Below are 23,251 nucleotides of genomic sequence, written 5' to 3'. Positions count from 1 at the left end.
TGCCAGTAATCCCAGCACTTAGGGAGGCTGAGGCAGGCAGATCACCTGAGGCCAGGAGTTCAAGACCAGCCTGGCCAACATGGCAAAACCCCATCTCTACCGAAAATATGAAAAATTAGCCAGGCGTGTTAGTGCACGCCTGTAATCCCAGCTACTCAGGAGACTGAGGCACGAGAATCACTTGAACCTGGGAGGCAGAGGTTGCAGTGAGCCGAGATCATGCCACTGCACTCCAGCCTGAGCGACAGAGTGAGATTCCATTTCAAAAAAAAGGGCCAAACAAACGAAACAATTACTGGGTACACCTTTCTTTTTTTTTTTTTTTTTTTTGAGACGGGGGCTTCACCCTGTCCCCAGGCTGGAGTGCAGCGGCCGGATCTCAGCTCACTGCAAGCTCCGCCTCCTGGGTTCCCGCCATTCTCCTGCCTCAGCCTCCCGAGTAGCTGGGACTACAGGCGCCCACAACCGCGCCCGACTAATTTTTTGTATTTTTAGTAGACACGAGGTTTCACCGTGGTCTCGATCTCCTGACCTTGTGATCCGCCCGCCTCGGCCTCCCAAAGTGCTGGGATTACAGGCGTGAGCCACCGCGCCCGGCCGCACCTTTCTTTACATTGTCATCGGCGACGGTTAGAAATGCTGGTCTTCAAGGAAGGGAAGAAGGGAGAGCCCCAGACAAGGGAAGCTTAGACTGACTCCATGCCCCTGGTTTATGGCACCCTCATCCCCAGATATCAAGGGGAAGCACTGCCAGGTTTTTCTGCCTCTTGGAATAGTCCTGGAGCCACTCCCTGTGCACTCCCTGTGCTTGAGGAGAGACGAGGAGTTTTCTGTTGGCCAAGTATCAGTCATCCATGGAGCTTCTGGGTCATACCATGCCCAGACCCCAACCCAGACCAATGAAACCAGGACCTGTGAGGTGAGATACCCTGGCACAGGTGCTTCTAACATACAGCTGAGGCTGAGATCCACCGAGGCTGACAAATAACTATGTCCAGAGGATTTTTCTGTAGCTGAGAATGACCGTGATCCTTGGGGAAAATGTCCAGTGTAAGAAAATGAAATCATCCCTGCCCTACAGCTTTCTGCTTCTCTGTGTCCCCATGGAACTGGCGTGCTGGGTTGCAGGCAGCCTTCTGAGGAACTTGAGAGTGTCCACTCCAGATAGCAGGGACCCCTGATGTGCCATCTGGGGCTCTTTTGCCCGTATGGGAGGTGGCAGGAGTCCGGCTTGCAGTGGGAAGTGGAGGCGAGGAAGCGTTTTGGTGTCAAGGGCTACTTGAAAGGGTTGCTTTGGCTGTCTGCTCCCCCGCACACCCTGTCATGTACTGCTAAGAAGTCCCACTTAAAGCCCCTAATGGTACATGCAGGGCTTTCCGCTGTCTTTGGTGGGGGATTGCCCCCACAGCCCCTGGAGGCCTGTCTGCTTCTGAGCTGCCATGAGCCTGCGACACCCGCACAGGGCCTCCTCCCTGGATTGCCCGGAACAGAGAGGAGGCAGGCGCTAGGCTGGGAAGGAAGCCTGTGGGGTGGTGATGAGTGGAGGGACTCATGCGGGCAGATCCATGTTCTGGGGAAGGCGAGGAGCCTAAATGCCTCCCAGAAGGAGAAATGCATCCAGAGGCAGCTCAGAGTCCACTTGCTGGGAGGAGGATGTCCCCAGCCCCCAGTTCTGCTCCCTGTGCCCACCCCTCAGAGCCCCAGGAGCCCAGTCTAGGCAAGATCAGCCCTGACTGCCAGTCCTGGAGGCGGATGTGAGAGGGCTCTTCCTCCCCAGCCAAGCCTCAGGAATGTGGTGAAGCCTCCGCTGGAAAGTCCCCCCACCTACCCCCGCCCCCACTGAGCTTCCTCTCCTCAGGAGCAGGAAAAGAACGCCCAGGGAGAGGGCTCCAAGGGGGAGACTGTCTCTCAGTGCCGTCCCCAAAGAGCGCTCCTTGTGGGGAAAGGAAGGCCAGTGAATGTGCTGGGGCCCAGTGATAGCCACTCAACCAGCTCCTCCTTATCCCATTTCCCGGGTGGTTTCCCTACAGTGTCCTGGGGGCCGGTGAGGGCCTTCCCACCCAGCCCAGCCAGCCAAGTGATGTTTCCCTGCTTGCCCTCCATGAGGGAGGGTTTCCTCTGGCAGAGGGAGTGTGGAGCAGAGCCCAAGGGCAGGCACCGCCCAGCATCTTTAGGTCCGCCCAGCAGGCAGCTGTGCCCAGCTTCACTGGGCCTGTTGGGGGAGGGCTAGCAGAGGCCCCACAGTGGGGCCTAGACCCTGTCTCAGAGGGGAGGTGTGCTGGATGCCTGCTCAGAGACCTCCGTTTGGTTTGTCACTGCAAAGTTTGGTCTGCAGAAGAAAGTCGGAGAAATCAGAAGCTGTGTGCCAGCTCTAGTCCATGAGCCCAAGAGCAGGGACCCTGTCCCCTCCTCCCCCTATTGGAGAGACAGCCTTTTGGAGACCCAGGATGTCTAGCAGGAGGGAGACAAGGCCTGATGGAGGAGAAAGCCGGGAGGGTGAGCAAGGGGTGACTGTGCCCCGACTCTGCCAGCAATGGCATTCCTGGGGGATCATCCCAAGCTCCCAGGGCAGCCTGTGCGCTCATCTTGCCAAGGTGACGGTGCTGTCTTCACCGCATTAATCAGGCCCAGGGCAGTGGACGGCCCTTCTTTGGTGCTCTCATGGAGGGTGAAGGAGGTTGCCTGGACGCAGGCACTGTTCTGTCCAGCAGGCACAAAAGGCCCTCAGAGTTGGGGGAGGAGTTTGGTCGAGGTGGGATTTTGACCGAGAGGCCCCCTCTGCTCAGTTCCTCAGCGGCTGCTGACTAACGCTGGTTGTTACCTGTTTCGTTCCAGATGCCCCGGCCAGTGAGAATACCAAGGCCCCAGAGATGAAATCCCGGAGGCCCAAGAGCTCTCTTCCTCCCGTGCTAGGAACTGAGAGTGAGTACTCGCCCAGCTTCACCAGGCAGAGGCAGGGGCAGGGGCAGGGACTGAGGGCAGCCTCAGAGCCCCCACTTCCTGGTCACTCACTGTTGCCCAAGCTCCTGGAAGTCTGATGTCCGCCCACACCCCGAAGTGCCCAATAACAGAACCAGTTCCTTCCTTCGTGCCTTCTCTGGCACCTCTCTCCATGGGATACCTTTCTGGCAAACTCCTCTGAAAAGTCCCTCATCCCTGAATTCTTCCTCACCTCAGCTCCCAGAGTCAACACCTGGCTCCTCCACTCTCTCCTTCCCAGTGTCACGGAGACGTGTCTGGGTCTCATCCTCCCTCCTCCATTGTACAGAGTCTGTTCAAGCGATTACCTTTCAGAATGACACATGCTGTGCCTTGCTCATGGAAGGCAAATCGCAGTGTGGTATAAGAAGCCGAGAGAGAAAGGAGACTCTCCATGACCATAGACAGCTACCTTCCTCTTTTTGGATCTCAGCTTCCCCAGAGCCCACACATCCATTAGGCACCATGCGTAGGGTCCACAATGCTTTTACAGGCCTGCCAAATGCTGTAATAGCTTATAAAATTAGAAGAAAAAAGTGAACTTTTAAGTCAAAGACAATGTTTTAATTCATAACATGAATATATTCATCTTTATACCCATGCAGTTATAAAGTAATTTACATAATTCAAATATAATACTTGATATATAATTCAATCTATGTACATTTTTTTTGGTGGAGGAGGGGGCTATAAAGGCAGAAGGGCCTCAAAAGTCACAATGTGACCCCGGCTGCCCTTATAATTTTTAATCTAATTTTGACAGCAGAACTATCCTTTGAAACCTACAGTTTCAACAGAGGGTGCAGAGTCGTTTGAACATCCCCAGCACATGCTGTGTTTTAAAACAAACAAACAGAAAACAAGATAAGCTCCTAATTGCCCCTACTGATAGAGAAAAGTAATTGAGCCTGATTAATTCAGACTACAGTCTTCTTCCATTACAACGCAGTGTTTGTGACTTTGTTTTATTCTTACCTTCCTAATGATGAACTTGGGTTCCTCAAACATACCCCAGCCAGGCTGTTGGGGGAATGCAGCCTTCAGTATGTTGGGGCAGCGAAATTGGAATTAATTTCTCGTTGACACTTAACCAAGGTAGATAGCCTGAGAATATCAAGAATGGACATTTAATAAGTTGTTGGGAATGCATACATAATACCAAGAAAAACCTAGTGAGAATGGGTTAATAATTTTATCTTCCAAAAATATTCCTTGGGCCCGTGCTATACTTGGTATGGAAAACCGTGAGCAGAAGAGATAAGAGAATGTAGGAAGGGCACCAGGGGCTGTGAACTGGGGCTATAGCATGGCTGTCCCCCACTTCTGGGTGCAGAAGCTGCAGTGCAGGGGTTGATCTGGTGGGCGGCCTCTAGCCCTCAGCTCCAGCACACCCACTCCAATGAGCCTTTGAGGAGGTGAGATGGGGTCAGAGCCAAACTGTGGAGGAGGAAAACAAGCTTGAGACGATGAGCAGAGCAGGAGTTGGGCTGTCTGCCCTGAGAACAGAGGCTGTGGAAACACCATGCAAGTTGTCACTGTCCGAGTCTGGAGCAGCGGCTCGCACCCCTGGCTGCATGTTATATTCACCTGCGGAGCTTTTAAACCACTGCCACGCAGGCTTCCCCTGCCCCCAGATCAATTACATCAGAATCTCAGGGGTGGGTGCCAGGCCTCAGTATTTGTTCAAGCTCCAGGTCACCCCATGTGCAGTCAAGCTGGAAACCAGCTGTTCCAGGGAGAAGCCTGGTGCCCACACTATGGGTCTTGAGAAGCAGAAGGGGGTCTCCCCTGCTGCCTCTGTTAAGTGTGGACCCGCCTCGGGGACCCTCACATCAGCATCCTCAGAGTATCGTGTTGCCCAGAGAGCAGAGCAAGGCACCCTGTGGTGGGGAGGCTGGAAGGAGGGAGTGAAGCTCCATCTGAGTTAGTAGGGGAGCAGCAGGCTGGCAGCAAGTGCTTCATCTCTGCAGAAAACACACATTCACAACTGGATTAACTCCAGTAGATGCCACTTGGATCTCACTCTGTGTGCAGAGCCCCCATGTTGGAATTTCAGACATCTTGCCCCTGAAAGAATGGCAGTGTGTATCTCCACACACTCCAAAGTCATGGCCACTTTGTACCCCTTTGCTGGCCCACCGCCCCGCCCCCCCCCCCCGTCACCCCAAACCTGCCGCCCCAGCACTGAGAGCAGTGCCAGGCTGGCTGCAGCTGCCCTCCACCTGCTTGCACCCCTGCCCTCTTGTCCTTCAGAAGCCTGTACCCTGGGGACCTGAGAGACACCCTGGGGTTTGTTTCTGGAGCGTCCTGAGAAGGCGGCTGCCCAGAGATGGAAAGTGAAGATGTCTTTTAGGTCTGCACCCGTTCTTTTCTCCCTTTGGAGGATAATTCTTAGTTTATTAATTATATACATTATATATGCACACATTCTTATTTAAGCATTTTAAACAATATAGAAATATACTATGTATAACGTGAAAGTCCTCTTTCATCTACCCCCAATTCCACTCAAGCCCCAAAAATCCTCAATGACTTTTTTCCATGCATTTTTATATACATGCACAAGTACATCAATTGCGTTTTTGCCTCACAGAGATGGAATCACACAGTCTGTACACCTCTGCAACCTGCCTTTTTCTCTTAGCTTTGCCATCCCCAGTCCCAGACACCTCTGATTCCATGAGCGATCTGGCTGTGTGTGTGTGTGTTCATCTGTGTCAAGGGCTGAGAAGTACCTAGTCTAAGAGGGAAATCCATCTTTCCTGAGGTGAGGCTGAGTGATTTTCTCATCAAACAGATGGTGACCAGGTCCCTCTTCTGCACACCTCCCTCCCTGCTGAGCAATGAGGAGCATGAGGGAAAACCCAAGGGCATCCACCCCAACCCAAGCAAGGACAGGGTGAGAGAAAGCAGACAGAAGTACAAGTTAACCTGCCAGACACCGACTCACAAGTGCAGGGGGGAGGTGGGAGCAGCTTGGGAGGATTTTGGGATGAGGAAAGCAGGGTCAGGTTTTGAAGGAGAGGAATGCGGTTTATGTGGTTTGACTGGAGAGAAAATGGTAACATCAGATGGGGAGGAGGCAGACAGGGAGGAGCCACCCAGATGCTGGAGTGAAGATTGTGAGGGCACCTGTCTCAGGACAGCTGCAGGCTGAATAAAATCAGAGTCTACCGAGTGCCTGTGCACTGGGAGCACCTCAGGAGCTCGATCTGTGTCACTTCAGCCAAGTCTCACTCAACTGCGCTATAAATAGCTGTTCCCATTTTAGGGATGAGCTAAACAGAGCCTCAGAGAACTAAACTGTCCTGTCCAGGGTCTCACAGCTAGTAAGGTGTGGAACTGTAGTGCCAACCCTGACCTCCGTTCTGGCCACTACACCCGGGCCTGGCCGCAGTCTCAGGACATACTCTGTGCTGTCCACATGTGGCTTGGCCATATGTCCCCTGGCTCATTGCGGGTGGCAGGAGGACTGGCTGATAGGACTGGCTTTAGGCTGCCACTAAAGCTGGGGGAAGGAGAGCTGCAGCCAGCTTGCCTCCCTGGACCTTGAGACCTCTCAGTGTTTGCTGTGTGCCTCTTGATGGGAATTTTTTATACCTATTTTGATATAATTTCAAATTTACAGAAACATTGCAACAATAGTACAAGGAACTCTTGTATGCTCTTTATTTAGAGTCACCAGTTGTTTACATTTTGTTTCACTGTTTTGTCATTCTCTCTATATATATATTCATTTATTTATTCATTTAGATAGAGATAGGTACCTACCATTTTAGGCCAAATTGGAGACATCATGCCCTTGACTTCTAATTATTCTGTTGTCCTAAGAACATAACTAAAATGCAACTATTGAAATCAAAATCAAAGAGTAAATTTGTCATTGAACCAATACTGTTGTCTAATTGATTCACAGTCTACATTTATTGTTAGTTGTTCCAATAATGTTCTTTATGGCTATCTTTTTCTCCTCTTGAATATTTAATAATAACACTCCTAAAACACTTCGTGTACTTCTCCAGCCCAGAGTGGGTCCTCTCCTCCCTTTGGAGATGGAACAGGAAAGAAGTTCACAGGCCCAGGGAAGAAACACCCCACACTCTTCCGTCTAAGCTTGAGCAGGGCATGGGGAGACAGAGATACTCCTGTCAGACTCCGGGTGCCAACTTACTATGCTCAGTTCTGGGGCAATACTCAGGCACAAGACACAGCAAGAAAGCCAATGAGGTAGAAAGCAGGAGACGAAGGTCTTGGTTCTCCCAGTAGTTAAATATGTGGCCTTGGTCAAAGCCCTTCATTCCTCTGGACCTGGGCTTCCTTGCCAGTTAAATGGGGAGTTTCTCCAGCTGACCCCAGGCCTTTCCCGACTCTGACATCAGCATCAGCCCATTGGATGGAAAGCTTTTGAGTGACACAGTTCACTTAAGATTAAAAACTCTCCTTCATATCATCTGAAGTGTGAAGGAGTCCAAAGCTACAGCAAGCATAGTTTAGGTCACACAGCAGCAAAAGTGTCCTGAGGGAAAGAGGCCTTAAGCATACAGGTTTAGGGGAGTCCCAGCTGGAGGGGGCCCAAATGGCCAGGGGAGTTCTTGGGAATTTTGTGTGAGGGGAGACAAGCATGCTGGCTGTGTGAAGGAGGCATTGACGGGGCTTAAGAAGTGGCCTTAGGAAATGCACATGAGGTGATGCCAGTTTGATAGTAGACTCTAGGAATTCCTCCTAGCAGTCTGCATAAATTGATGGTCTTTCAGAAGAGACTTAAATGGGCATCCATGTGGGGCTTTTACAACTTGAAGACATTAACCGGGTCCTGTTCATCTCCAAAACTTCAGTAGCTGGTCCCTCAGTAGGTTTATAATAAATATTTGATTTTCAAACCAGTTCATAAGTTCCCATGCTCCAAGGGTCCTTGCCTCCACTGTGGTTCTGTCACTGGGGATGATGCCGATGGAACATCCCTTTGTAGTCCATGCCTGGCCTTGGTCTGAGCTTCATCTCTGACATCAGTCACTTTGGAACATCCCAGATTATGAGACTCTCAGATATCTTTGCCTAGACCTCCCATATGTGTCTGCCTCTAAAATGGAAAGTTGTGTCAATTTGAAAGCATCTCTGGATATTAAAAACTGTATCCAGTTTCCATGCAAGATTTCCCCAGGATCAAATCTTTTTTTTAAACATTCCTCTGCAGGTCATGGGGAATGTTCAATCCTGATGGGATTCAAAAGGTGGAAGAGAGGTTGGGATTTGGCATCAAGGCTTGCCTGACAGTGAAAGATGTGGGGCCCTGGGAGAGAGACTGGGCTATTTCCATGAAGGTTTCTGAAAGCTGGCACCAACTCCCAGTTACTCCCAACCAAAGTGTGGGTCTGGGAGGAGGAATAGTGCCTACCTAGCACACTCCCACCCACAGGTATGTGACCCTATAACTTCCACCCACTACTCCTCCCAACTCCTTCCCCAACTCCCCCAGTGTCTCCCATAAGCCAGTGAAATGGCCAGAGTGGGGACCTGGAGGGTACCCAGCGAGCAATGCTGGCACCCCTGGCCCAGCACACCTCTTTCATAACCATCCTGACGCTCTGCGTCCTGGGGGTTTGGGAATAGATGTTTGCAGTAATCAGAGGAGCGCTGTTTCTTTGGAATCTTCTTGTGTGACAGTCCTTGCTTTGAGGAAGGTGAGCAAGAAATTTGCCCAGAGATGTTAATTCTGGGAAAATGACCAATATTCCTCCACATATCTGTAAGGATGTACTGGATGGGGCCAGTGTGTGCAGTGGGGGAGTGGGTCAGGTCACCCAGGGCCAGTGTGGTAGGACTCAGCCTTCCGTCCTCAGGTGCCCCCACCTCCTCCCTGCTCCCATACGGCCTTATGGGGTGGGTGCTCGCTCCACACTCAGCCCAGCCCGAGTCCTTTTCAGGAGCCTTTGGCAGAAAGTTCATGCTGATTTTGGGAATTGTGGAGGATTTGATGTCTATTTTTAACTACCTACCTAAAAAGGGAAATGTCCCCAGAGAGGCAGACATCCAGGGACCTCCCTATACCCAAGGCTGGTAGGGCTAGTTCCCTAATTCTCCTTTGCTTTCCATTATCTCAGACCTTTTGACTCTGCAGACCCACCTTCAGGCTCTGCACCTATCTTGCAAACGTTCGCTTTGGTCTCTCTGCCCTGCTGATTTTCCATGTTTGAGAGTGAGGCATTCAGGTGCTTTCAGACTGAGCATCTGGAAACTTCCGTGGGTTACTGACCTCCTTTTTCCCCCCTCCCAGGACGGTTAGGGCTTGGGTCGGCTGGAACAGATTAACTGGACAATTAGGAGGCTGGCCTCCCCACCCCTGCTCCAGGTTTCCCAGGAGCCTTCCAGATCCAATGTTTTGACTCATGTTTTTATTGGGCTATTTCACTTCCTCTAATATCAATATTCTATCTAGAGTGGAAGGCTCAGCACCTGGCAGTTTTGATCCAAGATGCGACAGCAGAAACTGATCCTTTTAATAGAAAGTTATGTAAAAATTCAAGCCTCAGGGCTATATTTCTCAGCATCAGTGCCCAGGGCTGGGGAAGAATGTTCCTTGGGAATTCCCAGGTTAACAGAAATCCTTAAGGGTTTCACTCATTCCTTTATGGTCATTTATCAGGCAGGTACTATGCTAGGGCACTGCAGATACAGAAGGTAGATCCTATCCCTGTCCCCAGAAGCTTGCCATAGTGTGTATGTTGGGGACAGGTTTCTGAAATAGCAGTGCCTGATGAATGCTGTGATGGAGCTACCTCAGAGGGCCATGAACCCAGCGGGGCATTAGTGGTACTTGAGCTGGGACCTGCCCAAAGAATGTGCAAAAGCCATCCAAGAGAAGAGGGCCCAGCATGTGCAAAGGAGCGAAGGCAAGAGCCTGGTGTTGCAGAAACTGAAAGACATTCCATGTAGATTACAGAGCAGTACTTCCCAAAGGAAGGTGCAGGGACCAGCAGCAGTAGCAGCACCAGCACCTGGAAGCCAAGAATCTGTGTTTTTATTAAATTTTCCAGGCAATCATAATGTAGGCTAAATTTTGAGAACCACTAATATTGAGTGTCAAGGGTGTGATGAAAGTTGTCCCCTCTTGGGAAAGCCAGCAAGAAAGTTGGGGATGAAAGCCAGGGACAGAGCTCAAAGACCTCATAAGACGAGTTGAATTTGATCCTGAGTGGCAGTGGGCAGCCACTGAACAGATTCGGGCAGTGAAGTGACATCAGATTTGCATTTGAGAAAGATCACTTTGGCCACAGTGTGACAGATGTGATGGGGGACAGGGGACCAGAAGCCTAGGAGGTGATGCAGTTGGGACTACAGTGCTGGTGGTGGGAAGGTAGAAATTGGCAGACTGAGGAGGTGCTCAGTTGGTGTAGTCAACAGGCATTAGTCAGGGGATATGGGCAGGGAGGGGGCCTTGGGAGAAATGGGGACAAGGAGCAGGTGTGAGGAAAAGGTCTTGGATTTGGTTTTGCACATGGTGGGCTGGCAGTACGTGTTTGGCATCTCCCTGGGAGATGGTGGTCAGGTAGTTGGATGTATTGGTACGGGCTCAGGAGAGAGGTGTGGCTTCAGGGGAAATGGAGGCAAGAGAATAGGGGATGGAAAGAGGAGCTCAAAGGGCAGCGGTGAGCACAGTACCCTGGGGCAGTGCTCTATCAGGAAGGATGTGTTGCCTGAGCTGACTGCCTAAAGGAGGTGGCTGAGCCCCTCCTCAGAGGGGCAGCCTGAGTAGGGCATGCTCTGCCCTCCCTGCCTGTCCCGTGGCCAGCAGCCACTATGGAGTTTGCAGAGGTGCTTGGGTTTTCTTTTCCTTCTAGGATGTTCCTCTCTGACTGGCTAGTACATAAAGTTTATGGTGTCAGAGAAGGGGATGAGAGACAAAGGGCTGACAGGAATAATAAGATAATAAGAGTGACTCCAGAGGAGAGGAAACGAGTTCGTGAGCCAAGGAGTACTGTGAGTTTGGGCATCTGGACAAGCAGAATGTCCCCTCTTCTGAGGACCTGGACTGGGGAGAAGAAGCACAGGTGCTACATGAGAGCTCTCAGGTTAGTGTAAGGCTGAACTGGCCAACAGGGTGGTGTACCACATAGCTGAAGGGGCCAAACTTGCCCCAAAGGACAGAGAAGTCCTCTGGGGATCTGTTTGTTTCAGAGAGGGGGATGGTGGGGGGAGGGGCTGATGTTAGAGCATTCACTTAGGCTGAGCATGGTGGCTCACTCACCATCACGCCTGTAATCCCAGCCCTTTGGAAGACCGAGGTGGGAGCTCACTTGAGCTCAGGAGTTTGAGACCAGCCTGGGCAACATAGTGACTCTCTACAAAAAATTAGCTGGGTGAGTGCTGAGATGGGAGGATCACTTTAGCCCAGCAGGTTGAGGCTACAGTGAGCTGTGATCATGCCACTGCACTCATCCTGGGTGACACAGCAAGGCCTTGTGTCAAAAAAAAAAAAAAAAAAGAAAGAAAGAAAGAAAGAGAAAGAAAAAAAAAAAACATGCACTGTGTGCTATACTTTCTTTATAATGTAGCTTAACTCCACAACAAATTTTATTTATTCCATACCCTGGCTGGCAGGAGGCTTGGGTCCCATTTCCAGCTCCAGAACATCTGGTTTTATGAACCCAGCAAGTCACCAGACTTTTATGAGATGCCATCTCCTTTTTCATAAAATGGAGACATTATGATGCTCCCTGCTGTATTTGATTGGGATAAGAACCAAGTGAAACGCTCCCTCTGAGAAACCGGGTTTTACAATCAGGTGTTTTCTGCCTATAAGCCTAGTACACAATTAGTGGATTTCAGCAGATGGTCGTATAAAATATGTATAGAATAAGATATAAAACATTGTTAACACTTAAAATTGTTTTTACTGATAGGAACCAAGCCAGCTTCAAATGCTAACCAATTCAAATAATGGTAGCTCCAAATTTACAGAACAAACATAAAAATTTGGCCTTCAATCCTATTTAACTATGACACTGAAAGATTAGTTAGGGCTTCACTTCCAGTCAAATGGGTTTACCCAGAGCCACCAAGTATGGGGCAGGACTTTGGAGTCCCCTGATTTCATGTTGCGCTCCTAGCTCTTCACCCCAGGGACTGTCAACCTCCTTCCCACACCCTCTGGTGCCCACCCCACTGGTGATGCCCATCCACAACTATATTAGTCCTCCAGGGCTGACTTAAAGCATGGCAGACTGGGTGGCTTAACCACAGAAATTGATTCTCACAGCTCTAGGCTAGAAGTCCAAGATTGAGGTTTCTGCTTGAAAATGGCAATCTTTCCCCTGTGTCCTCACATGGTCTTTTCTCTGTGCGTGCGTTTGTCTGGTCTCTCTCGCTCTCCTCTCTCCTTCTCCCTTCCTCCATCTTTCTCTCTCGCTCCTTTCTCTCTCTCTCTCTTCTTCCTAATCTCTTCTTATAAGGACACCAGTCAAATTGGACTATGGCCCACCCTAATGGACTCATTTTAATTTAATTACCTCTTTTAAGGCCCTATTTCTAAATACGGTCACATTCTGAGGTACCAAGGGTTAGGGCTTCAACATGTGAATTTGAGGAGACACAATTCAGCCCATGACAACAGCCCTCCACGTAGCTCCTCTGAGCAGATGGCCTCCTCTCTCCAGAGATCAGATCTGGGCTCCAGTAGAAGCCCTCTCTTCTTCCCTGGAGGGCCTCTCTCTTCCCAACAGTCCTGGACGAAGAGGGGCAGGGCCTTTGTGGCTCAGCCAGTCACAGGCATCCCATATCGCATCTGGTCTCCCCCACCAAAGGATTTGGCTCCCCATGCTCTTCCCTCTAGCATCTTTGGGCTCTCCCTCTCCACTGTGCCCCAGCCGTTACTTTCCACCTTGTCATCTTCTCTCTTTTCTCACCTCAGAAGAAGCCTGAGCTTCATATTCCCTCTTGTTTCCTTGTTTCTCTTTGTTCTTTCACCTCCAGCATCGTTGACTATTTCATTCCCCACTGTTTACTCAAGAATCTCCTCTGGGGTGACTTTGGACCATGCTGTCCCATGGAACCTGGCCTCTCCAGCATCACCATCTCTCACTCCATGCTGGGCACACCTGGCGCTCTTCCCAGCATCTGTCCTCCTCTACCCTTGCTTGTTGCAACACTCCTGCTCTCAGGGTCCTTCCACAGCCCTCTCCCATGTCTCAGCTTCTTTACTGTGGACACACCTGGGATCGAACCCTGGCCTCCACTAATCTTTCATTGCACTCTTTCCCCAAGGAAATGGCCCATCTTCATGATTTCCATTCTAATGGCTTCTTTAATTCTGGAATCTTTCACTTCCAGTCTCCACCAGCCTCCCTCTGGAATTCTGATCCTGGGCTTCTAACCTACAAACAGATTCAAACAGATTAGTCTGGTACTCCTAATTCTATATTCCTTCAGTATGACTTTCCACGTGTATCTACGCAAGAAATCTCGAAGTAATCTGTGTACCTCCCTCCTGTTTAGCCCCTTAAATTCTTTTAACTTTCCTCTGCCTCTCATTTGCCTCTTCTTTTCTGCATGGATCTTGATCAGTGCCTTCCAAGGTATGGCAATAGCCTCCTAATTGGATCTGTCCCCCAAGAGCTGGAAAGGCCTATCAGGGACCTCTAGCCCAGCCCGACTGCTGTTTGAGTGAGGACTCGCTGTTCACTCAGGACAAAGCCTCAGCTCAACTCTCTGTGATGAAAGAAATGTCCCACATCAACACAATGTGATAGCTACTAACCACATATGGTTATTGAGAACTTGAAATGTGACTAGTGCAACCAAGGAACCAAATTTTAAATTTTCTTTCTTTTTTTCTGAGATAAGGTCTCGCTCTTCACCCAGGCTGGATTGCAGTGGCAAAATCATAGCTACTGTAACCTCGAACTCTTGGGCTCAAGCAATCCCTCCCAACTAACTGAGACTACAGGCATGCACCACCATACCTGGCTGTTTTTATTGTTTTTTATAGAGACAGGGTCTTGCCGTGTTGCCCAGGTTAGTCTCGAACTCCTGGCCTCAAGTGATCTTGCCACCTCGGCCTCCCAAAGCGCTGGGCTTACAGGCTGAACCACTATGCCTCACCTTAATTCTGTTTAATTTAGAGTGTCCACTATCCTCATACCCCTGCTGTCCAATATCAGCCCTGTGCTTTGCCAGCCTCCTCCAAACATCACCCTGATTCTCACCTCTGAGCTACTGTCTGTTCCTGACCTGTGGGTTCTCCCCTTTCTCCAGTTCAGACCTTCCCTAGCCTTCAGGTCCATCTTACATCCTATCTTTTAGTCTTCTAACTAACCATCTCCTCCACCAACAGTGTTCTTTTTCCATTCAAACAGCCACATCATGTTGACTGAATAACACATCTTTTTTATAACTTTCTATGTAATTTATCTTGAAATAATTTGAGACTCACAGAAAACATTGTAAAAATAGCATGAAAAATTATTGTATATACCCTTCATCTAGATTCCTCAAAGGTTAACATTTTACTATGTTTGCTTTTTATTTTTTTGAGATGGAGTCTCGCTCTGTCACCCAGGCTGGAGTGCAGTAGCACGATCTCAGCTCATTGCAGCCTCTGCCTCCCGGGTTCAAGCGATTCTCCTGCCTCAGCCTCCTGAGTAGCTGGGATTACAGGCATATGCCACCACACCTGGCTAATTTTTGTATTTTTAGTAGAGATGGGGTTTTGTCATGTTGGTCAGGCTGGTCTCAAACTTCTGACTTCAGGTGATCCACCCGCCTCAGCCTCCCAAAGTGCTGAGATTACAGGTGTGAGCCAACACACCTGGCCTTGTTTTTCATGTATTCTTTCTCTCCCTCTCTTTTTCCATTTCTCTCTTCCTTCTACTTCTCCACACATATATACAAGTATATATACACACACATATATATATACACACACACATATATATACGTATATACTATGAACAGTTTGAAAGTAATTTGCACACAGAATACCCTCTACACCTAAATACTTCAGTGTGTATTTCCTAAAAACAAGAACAATCTCTTATAAAGCCACAGTTTGATGATCAAAACATTAAATTAATACTAATCCAATACTATCATCTAATTTATTGACCTTATTCAGATGTTGCCAGTTATCCTATAAATGTCCTTTATGGCAAAAGAAAAAGAAAAAAAAGCCTTTCCTCTTTCCTATGGACCACATACCTTGACATTTAAGACCCTGAGGCCTGATTTCTTATATTGTTTGGTTTCCTCCTCAGTACCCAGGTTAGTCGTGTATCCTGACTGGCATTTGCCTGGCACACAGTAGGCCCTGAGTAACTTTTTGGAGATGGACGGATGGATCAATGATGACAATGAGCCAGAGTGAACTTGGTGGAAGCTCTCACCCTGGGCTTAACCACACAGCCGGCAGCCATCCGCTCCGTGATCTCAGTGTGCTCCTGTCAGGGACTGCTGCCTCACGCAGTCCTCCTGGGGCATTCAGTGGGCAGCAGCACGCGTCCCCTTGTGGAAATGCATAACAAGTTCCACCAGTTACCAACTTGTCTGTGGTCACAGGACAACCCATATCCAAGCCAATGACACCACTTCCCCTTCATCTGCAGAGGTGAAGCTATCTGGATGAACAGTTGTCAATATTAGCCCACTCGTTCATTCAACAAATCGTTACTGAGTGCCTACTACGTGCCAGGCACATTGGTACACAGCAGTGAACCAAAAAACTCCCTGCCCTCAGAAAGCTCACAGTTTAGGGGGAGGAGAAGGGCAGACAGTAAATAAATAAGTGAAGATACAGTTTTTCACATGGTGATAAGCGCCATGGGGTAGGGGGTGGGGGACATAAAGCAAGATGAGAAGGATGAGGGCTCCTGGGGGCAGGGCTGCCGTTTGTAGGGGGTGGTTAGGGAAGATCTCACTGGTGGCTTTTCCTCATTTTTTATGTTAAGGTATAATTTCCCTGCAGTGAACTTCACCCTCTTTAGTGCACAGTTCCGTGAGTCTTGATAAATTAATATAATCATGTGACTCTCAGCATGGTCAAGATCTGGTTCTGTCACCACAAAACATTTCCCTGTGCCCCTTTGCAGCCCACCCCTCCCCCACCCCACCTCTGGCAACCATTCATTAATCTGTTCTCCATTCCTATAATTCTGCCTTTTCTAGAATGTCATATAAATGGAATCATATAGTATGTGACCTTTTGAGTTTGGCTTCTCTGAGCAGAAGAAAAAGATAAATCATTGAGATTCGTCCATGTTCTGTGTATCGGTAGTTTGTTCCTTTTCATTGGTGGCACCAATGTACCACAGTTCATCCATTTGGATACCTTCTAGTTTTTGGCAATTATGAATAAGGCCCCTGCAAATATTCGCATCCAGGTATTTGTGTGCCTGTAGGTTTTCATTTCATTTGGATAGATAGGTTAGATGGCTTTTGAGCAAAGACATGGAAGAAATATGAAACAAGCCATGACGACAGCTCAAGATGTTCTTGCACATGCGCTATACTGTGATTTAGCCAAGTGAATAGGTTTGTGCTGCATAACTTTTCTGCTTGAGTCATTTTTCTCATTTGAGTTATTTGGAGGAAGTAGGAGTAAGAAGGGAGGAGACCATTTATTCATTCATCCATTCATCCATCCAACAAACATTTAAAAAAATGAAAGCCACCAGTCCACAGTCTGTGACCCAAAGGAAGCTTGCGACCCTTGGATCCACACCAAAGGCTAATTTTAGTTGGTTTATCTGACATGACATAATTTCCTTTCTGAGTTTCCTGAAAGTTAGGGTGAGAGAGTGGTTAATGAGTGTGGCATTATCATCTTCGAAAAGGGCTCTGGGAGCATAAGCATTTTGGGGAGTTTTTAACCTCATTGGAGGCTTCAGGGATCCTTTCATAGGTCCCTGAGAACTGATACTCTTTTTTGTCCATGAGGTTGGCTGTATGAAAGAGCAAGGTGATCTCTCAAAAGACATATTCATTTACTTTATTAATTTATTTATTTATTTATTTATTTTGAGACAGAGTCTCACTCTGTCACCCAGGCCGGAGTGCAGTGGTGCAATCTCTGCTCAGAAGAGCCTCTGCCTCCCAGGTTCAAGTGATTCTCCTGCCTCAGCTTCCTGGATAGCTGAGATTACAGGTGCACACAACCATGCCCAGCTAATTTTTTTTGTATTTTTAGTAGAGATGGGGTTTCACCACACTGGCCAGGCTGGTCTCAAACTCCTGACCTCAAGTGATCCACCTGCCTCGACCTCCCAAAGTGCTGAGATGACAGGTGTGAGCCACTGTGCTCAGCCTGAAAAGACATGTTCAAATAAGAGTCCTCCCTGGATGAGGGGTCAGTGTATAAGACTGCATCTTCCTAGGATCAGGAGCTTTGTGAAGAAACAGAACTACAGGAAATAACTTGTGGACTTCTTTGTTCCAGGTGATGCAACTGTGAAAAAGAAACCTGCCCCCAAGACACCTCCGAAGGCAGGTAATTGGCCATGGCACTATCTGGGGGCAAAGAAGTCATCTGCCATGGGGGTTTTGCCTTTACCTTGCTAGACTGACACCTGGGTATGTGATCCCAGGAGACACCCCACTGCAACCCCACCCCCACCCTCAGTTCCACCTGTGCATTTTTCAGGCTGTTTGCTCGTGGAGAGCCTCTGCACAGCCTGGCTCCTGGTCCCATTCCACAGCTTGGTCTTTCCTTCTGCTTCCCATGTTGAAGGCATCACACAGGACTAGCAGCTCTGCTGCCTGCCCCTTCTTTGAATTCTGCCCTGCCATCCATCCCCTGCTCTGCCCTTGTGCACATGACCCCTTCGGGGCTATTTTGTGCCTGGCTCTGTGTGTCCTTGTTCTATGGAGCCCTTGTCTGTTTTCCACTGGATGACACTTGAGGACTTGAATCAAGCCTGCCAGCCAGGGTGACCTGGAGGTTAGAAGGCAAGGTGCTGCTTAATTCATAGGTGAGTTAGGACCTCAATTCAAAAAATTAGGGTAAGACACAAATTCCAGTACAACCAATAAATGGAGAATCATACCATGTAAGTCGTGTGGGTCACTTCTGAGGGAATCAGAATGAAGAGGGGAGCAAACCTAGCAGGTCCATGAACTTGGATGTCCTGCAGCAGGATCACTGCCCCTCAGTCTTACCCTGAAGGTTCTGGAAGCCAAGAGAGAAGCCAACAGACCACTGTGGACAATGGCATCAAATGTGATCAGAATGCCTGAGACCCTTCCGCCTCACTTACTTTCTCCCTGTCCTCCCTCAGCAATGCCCCCTCAGATCATCCAGTTCCCTGAGGACCAGAAGGTACGCGCCGGAGAGTCAGTGGAGCTGTTGGGTAAAGTGACAGGCACCCAGCCCATCACCTGTACCTGGATGAAGTTCCGAAAGCAGGTCAGTGACGGGATGGGGTGGACATTGGGGGTGCTGGGAACAACCTGCGCAGCCTTTGGACCGAAAGGGATGAGAAATGCCATGCTGGAAATGGCCTTACTCTTCATAGCTTTAGAAATAGGAGAGGCCGCTCCCCTACCATCGCTCACCTGCCAAACCTGAGTTCTTGCTAACCTTTGCTTCTGAATCTACCAATAATTCCTGCCTTTGTAGGCAATTTGTGTAATAGAGAAAAGTGTGAGGGGAAAAGTAGAAACCATCCATGGCCCTCATCTGATTTGATAGCGCAGTCTAGAATCCTATTCAGAGTCAGGAAAGTCGAGCCAGTGACCCAAGATGACCCTTAGACTCCATGAGCTTGTTGTGATTCTGTGTCAGCCCGCTGATTCCTGTCTGTCATAACTGCTTAAACTTGCCACATGTTGAAGGGATAAAAGCAAATGTGAGTATTTGGATAGAAGAATTGTATGATAAATGGAATCGTGTCTGACTGACCGGGAAATCTAGCTACAATTTATCATAATAGTTCCTATGGAAAAATGTTTGAATTTCTGGACAACCAGCTTTGAAAGGACTTGGGGAGCCCAGCAGCTCCACCAATCCTATGGTGGTAGTGCGTGTCTGTACGCATGATCAGCAGAGACCCTGGAATGGTGGGTTGGCACAGGAGTGGGAAGTTGTGAAGACTTATTCTGAGCCCTCTGTTGCTCTGTTTTAAAACCACTCAAATTCTCCTAGGCCCAGAGATGCACACTTAGTACTAACAGGGAGGAAAGTAAGGCTGGTCTCAAAAGATGGAAATAAGAAGCTCGCCTTTGCAGAGCATGAATCCCAGAGTATGTTTGCCCTGAGCGACATCTGGACTACTGTTGTCTGAAATAAGATGGAATCTCATCACTTTTCAGAGACGGTTAGCCAAGTCCCAGCTCTGTCCCTCAGAACTTTCTGCCATGAAGAAAGTATTATCTCTGTGCTATCCAATATGGCAGCCACCAGCCATATATATGTGGCTCTTGAGCACTTGAAATGTGTCCAGGGCAACTGAGGAACTGAATATTTAATTTTAATTAGTTAACAATTGTTATAGCAGCTTTGTTAAGATATAATTCATATACCATAAAATTCACCCTTTTAAAGTGTACAATTCAGTGGTTTTCAGTAGATTCACAAGGTCGTGCAAACATCACCATTATCTAATTCTAGAATACTTTCATCATCCCAGTAAGAAACCCCAGACCCATTAGCAGACATTCCTCCCCTTTCCCCAGGCCCTGACAGCCACTAATCTACTCTCAGTATTTATGAATTTGCATACTCTGGACGTTTCATATCAATGGAATCATACAGTATGTCATCCTCTCATGTAGCTTTCTCTTTTTTTTTTTTTTTTTTTTTACTTAACATACTCTTTTCAGGGCTCATTCATGTTGTAGCATGAATCAGTACTTCATTCCTTTCAATGAATTAATAATAAATATTCCATTGTCAGGACAGACCATATTTTATTTGTTCATTAGTTGATGGACATCTGGGTTGTTTCCACTTAACTAGTTAAAATTTAAATAGCCACATGTGACTAGTGGCTACAGCATTGGACAGCACAGAAGAGGTTAGAACCCGCTGGAGTGGACCTTGTGAATGACTGCTGAGATGAGTTCTCCTATCATCCCATTCCAGAGAGGTAGAGGGAGACCAGGATACTTCTGGGAGCAGTGAGTGCTCAGCTCGTTCATCCATCCTGCCCCTGCTCCGCACCCTCTTTGCCCACCACAGACCTGGCACCCTCAGGGAAGCTGGGCTCTGGATGCAGGAGAGAAGGGGCCTCAGGGGGAAGCGCAGAGTCCAGACTAGACCGAGCCCCCCACAGCTTGTCCAACTGCATCCTTCAGGAAGTAGGGAATGGGGAGGAGCCCCCTTCCTTTCCTAGCCCAAGGGCCCAAGGCTCGAGCACCTGCTCCATCCTCCACCCTTAGATCCAGGAGAGCGAGCACATGAAGGTGGAGAACAGCGAGAATGGCAGCAAGCTCACCATCCTGGCCGCGCGCCAGGAGCACTGCGGCTGCTACACACTGCTGGTGGAGAACAAGCTGGGCAGCAGGCAGGCCCAGGTCAACCTCACTGTTGTGGGTGAGTCTGGTGGCTGGGTGGCATGGAGCTTGGGGCAAGGGGAAGGCAGGGAGCCCCCAGGCAAGATACGTGGGCCTCAGGACTTCGTCACCCGTTCTCTCTCACCACTCCTGTGCCTGATTTATAAGGCACCACAGAAAGAAGATCATGGCAACCTACAGACTCCCTGCTAGAGCCTGCTGACCTCCAGGCTCAGCAGAGAGGCCAAGGCTAGGCAGAAATCCTTTTCCCTGTCTCTATTAACACCTCTCTGTGATAGCTGTTCCTGGAGTTCCCCGCCCTCAGACCTTGACATCTAGCTTCTTTGAGAAATGCGAGACATGAGGCATAAACTTGATCACCTTCTTGGCCCCCACACCACAGGTGTCTCTATCTGTCCCCATCCTGACTCCACCCTCTAGGCTCTGGGGATGGCCCACCTTGGGCCCACCGAAGGCTGCTCCTTTCTCCTGTGCTCTGGACCCCAGGCCCTTGGGGACTCCACCATCCCTACTTCTCTCTTCAACCTCTTCCTCTTTCCTGGCTCCTCCCAGCAGCCCATAAGTGTCGCCATCTTAGCCAGATGCACAGGCATGAATATCTCCTGTAATGTTCTCCCTCACTCTCGCCACCCTACGTTCTCTCTCTGACAAGGGTGAGTCTCTACTGCATTTCTGCTTCTTCACCTCCCAGCACCCTCCAGCTTCCTGTGGTCTCACTCCCACACCCCATTAGTCTGCAGGGACTGTTCTGAGGTCACCATGACCCCCCAACCCTGACTCCACTCGCTTTTCCTTATCACCTCCTTCATCCCACAATTGAGTGGGGTCTATCTCCAGACTGATTCTCAAGTTCACTTTTCCTCTCCTTCCTTACCACTGTCTTCGTACCCTGGTCAACTCTGTCCTGGAGCATCAAGAGAGTTTTCTACCCAGTCTCCCACAGTTGTCATGTTCTGCTACAGTTGTTCCCCGTGTGGCAGGTGCTTGGGATGGTGGAATAATGAGCAGGCAGAGGAGCAGACAGATAGAGAGTAGACTTTATGCCTCATGCATTGTGGGCCTTCATATGTTGTGCGTGTGAAAGCCTTTGACCTGGTATTTATTGATATGTGCACGAGACCCGAGCGGGTTTTCCATTTGTCCTTGGCTTTCAACCTTACAGGGTATATTTGTGAAAATTAGAAAAAGGGGTCTTGCTGGGCAGAGTGAAAAGGGTACAACACCCCCAGCCTCACCCCAGAGCTCATGACCTGGCCTTGGGGAGGACAGGTTGGCCCAGATGCCCCCACTAGGTCCCTTTTATGCAGTGTGCAAAACTCTTAGCTGTGTGTGCTGATCCCAACCTTAACTTCCTGCAAACTAGCCTTTCCTGTGTGTTCCTGGTGCACACACACGTGGGCACACAGAACAAAAGGATCTGTTGGTAACGGGGCTTGTGTGGCTACGGTGGTTAGAAGTCTTCCCCTGGAATCTCTCTTATGGAGGTATCTAGACATGAAGTTAGAAGTTGGAGACATTGACTCTTAAGGTCTCTTGTAGCTCTGACATTCTATGATTTCCCAATTCTGTTCTCTGACATTCTGATTCCTCGACTCTGTTCTCTGACATTCTATGGTTCCTCACCTTTCTTCTCTGGTGGCCTGTGATTCCTTGGCTTTGTTCTCTGACATTCTGTGATTCCCTGACTTAGTTCTCAAGCAGTTTTTCTCCCCATCTTCATCTCGTACCCTCACCTTAGGACTAGGATGGACAGGGCTGATGTTTCCCAGCCTTACGCAGGAGAAACTGACTAATCTGAACAAAGTAACATAGTGCATCAGGGGTTAAGTGGGAACTAGCTCTAAACTTTCAAACACTTGTCCTCCAGTGCCACTCATGGGAGTGTGAAGTAGGTACAGAATGTCCCAAAAGGTAAAGGAACACTCTGGCTATAAAATTCATCTTGAGAGGGACATGCAAGCCTTTTGGGGAGCTGTCCACATGCCATGGAGTTGTTGATGTCTGTACCTCCGTTTTTCTCATGCTGAGCCTTAGGAAGCCCTGCAGCACTTCCCTCCAGCCCCTAAGAAGTTGGGGAAGAAGAAGTCCTTGTCCAACCAGGTGAATAGGGAAGATATAAGGATAAAGGTCAAAGTAATACAGAGCTGGGAAGACAAATGAGGTGGCCAGTGAGCTGCGCCCATGCCAGCTACCAGAACAGACCACAGGTTCCACACCCTGGCCCAACTCCCCAGACAGGAAGTACTGTGAAGCCCCCTGGAAGATTGTCCCTGGACACGGGGGACCCGAGAGAGGGAATTCACAGAGGATTGAGCTCCAGCATCCACTCCCCACCCCCGGTTGTCCATATTCCTCTTTACCTTCTCTCTTGCTCTGTTTCTCTCCCTGGCCTTGTTTCTTCACCCTGTGTTCTGTTTCAGCCATTTCTGTGTCTGTCATCCTGTCCCATGTCCCCTCTTTTCCCTTTGTCTTCCTTCCTCTGACCCCCGTTCTTTTGTTTCTTTCGGTTAGAAGTTTCAGATTGGAGAAGACTGGTGTACAAAGGGGTCAGGGCATGGGTTTTTCATCTCTAAAGGAGAATAACCCTTTTCTCACTCTGTCTCTTTTTGGTGACTTCAGGTGCTTATTTGAATAATTTCCTCCCAAGCAGTCAGGAACCTGTGGAGGCTTGGTGCTAGTGATCCAGTTTGCTGGTACATTTAGATCTGTTCTGAAGCACTGATTTGGCCCTATACTCCTGTCCTATCAGCAAGCATCAGTTCAGACTTTTCTT

General features: G+C 49.0%; 1 protein-coding gene across 6 annotated transcripts in view; it reads left to right on the top strand.

The window, feature by feature from the left end:
• The window catches only part of MYLK (myosin light chain kinase), a 221,368-nt gene that overhangs the window by 150,239 nt on the left and 47,878 nt on the right, over positions 1-23,251 (top strand). For 5 of the 6 annotated variants that reach the window (XM_031663046.1, XM_031663049.1, XM_031663047.1 and 2 more), the window contains 4 exons: positions 2,836-2,922; positions 17,405-17,455; positions 18,243-18,370; positions 20,344-20,497. In XM_031663046.1, the coding sequence (XP_031518906.1) occupies positions 2,836-2,922; positions 17,405-17,455; positions 18,243-18,370; positions 20,344-20,497 (420 nt within the window). Of the gene's footprint in view, positions 1-2,223; positions 2,497-2,835; positions 2,923-17,404; positions 17,456-18,242; positions 18,371-20,343; positions 20,498-23,251 lie in introns of those variants that run through there. The other variant, XM_031663050.1, reaches the window with a different exon arrangement.

The sequence above is a fragment of the Papio anubis genome, chromosome 2, assembly GCF_008728515.1.
Source record: "Papio anubis isolate 15944 chromosome 2, Panubis1.0, whole genome shotgun sequence".
Classification (NCBI taxonomy): Eukaryota; Metazoa; Chordata; class Mammalia; order Primates; family Cercopithecidae; genus Papio; species Papio anubis.
This window is presented reverse-complemented; position numbering and strand designations above follow the sequence as displayed.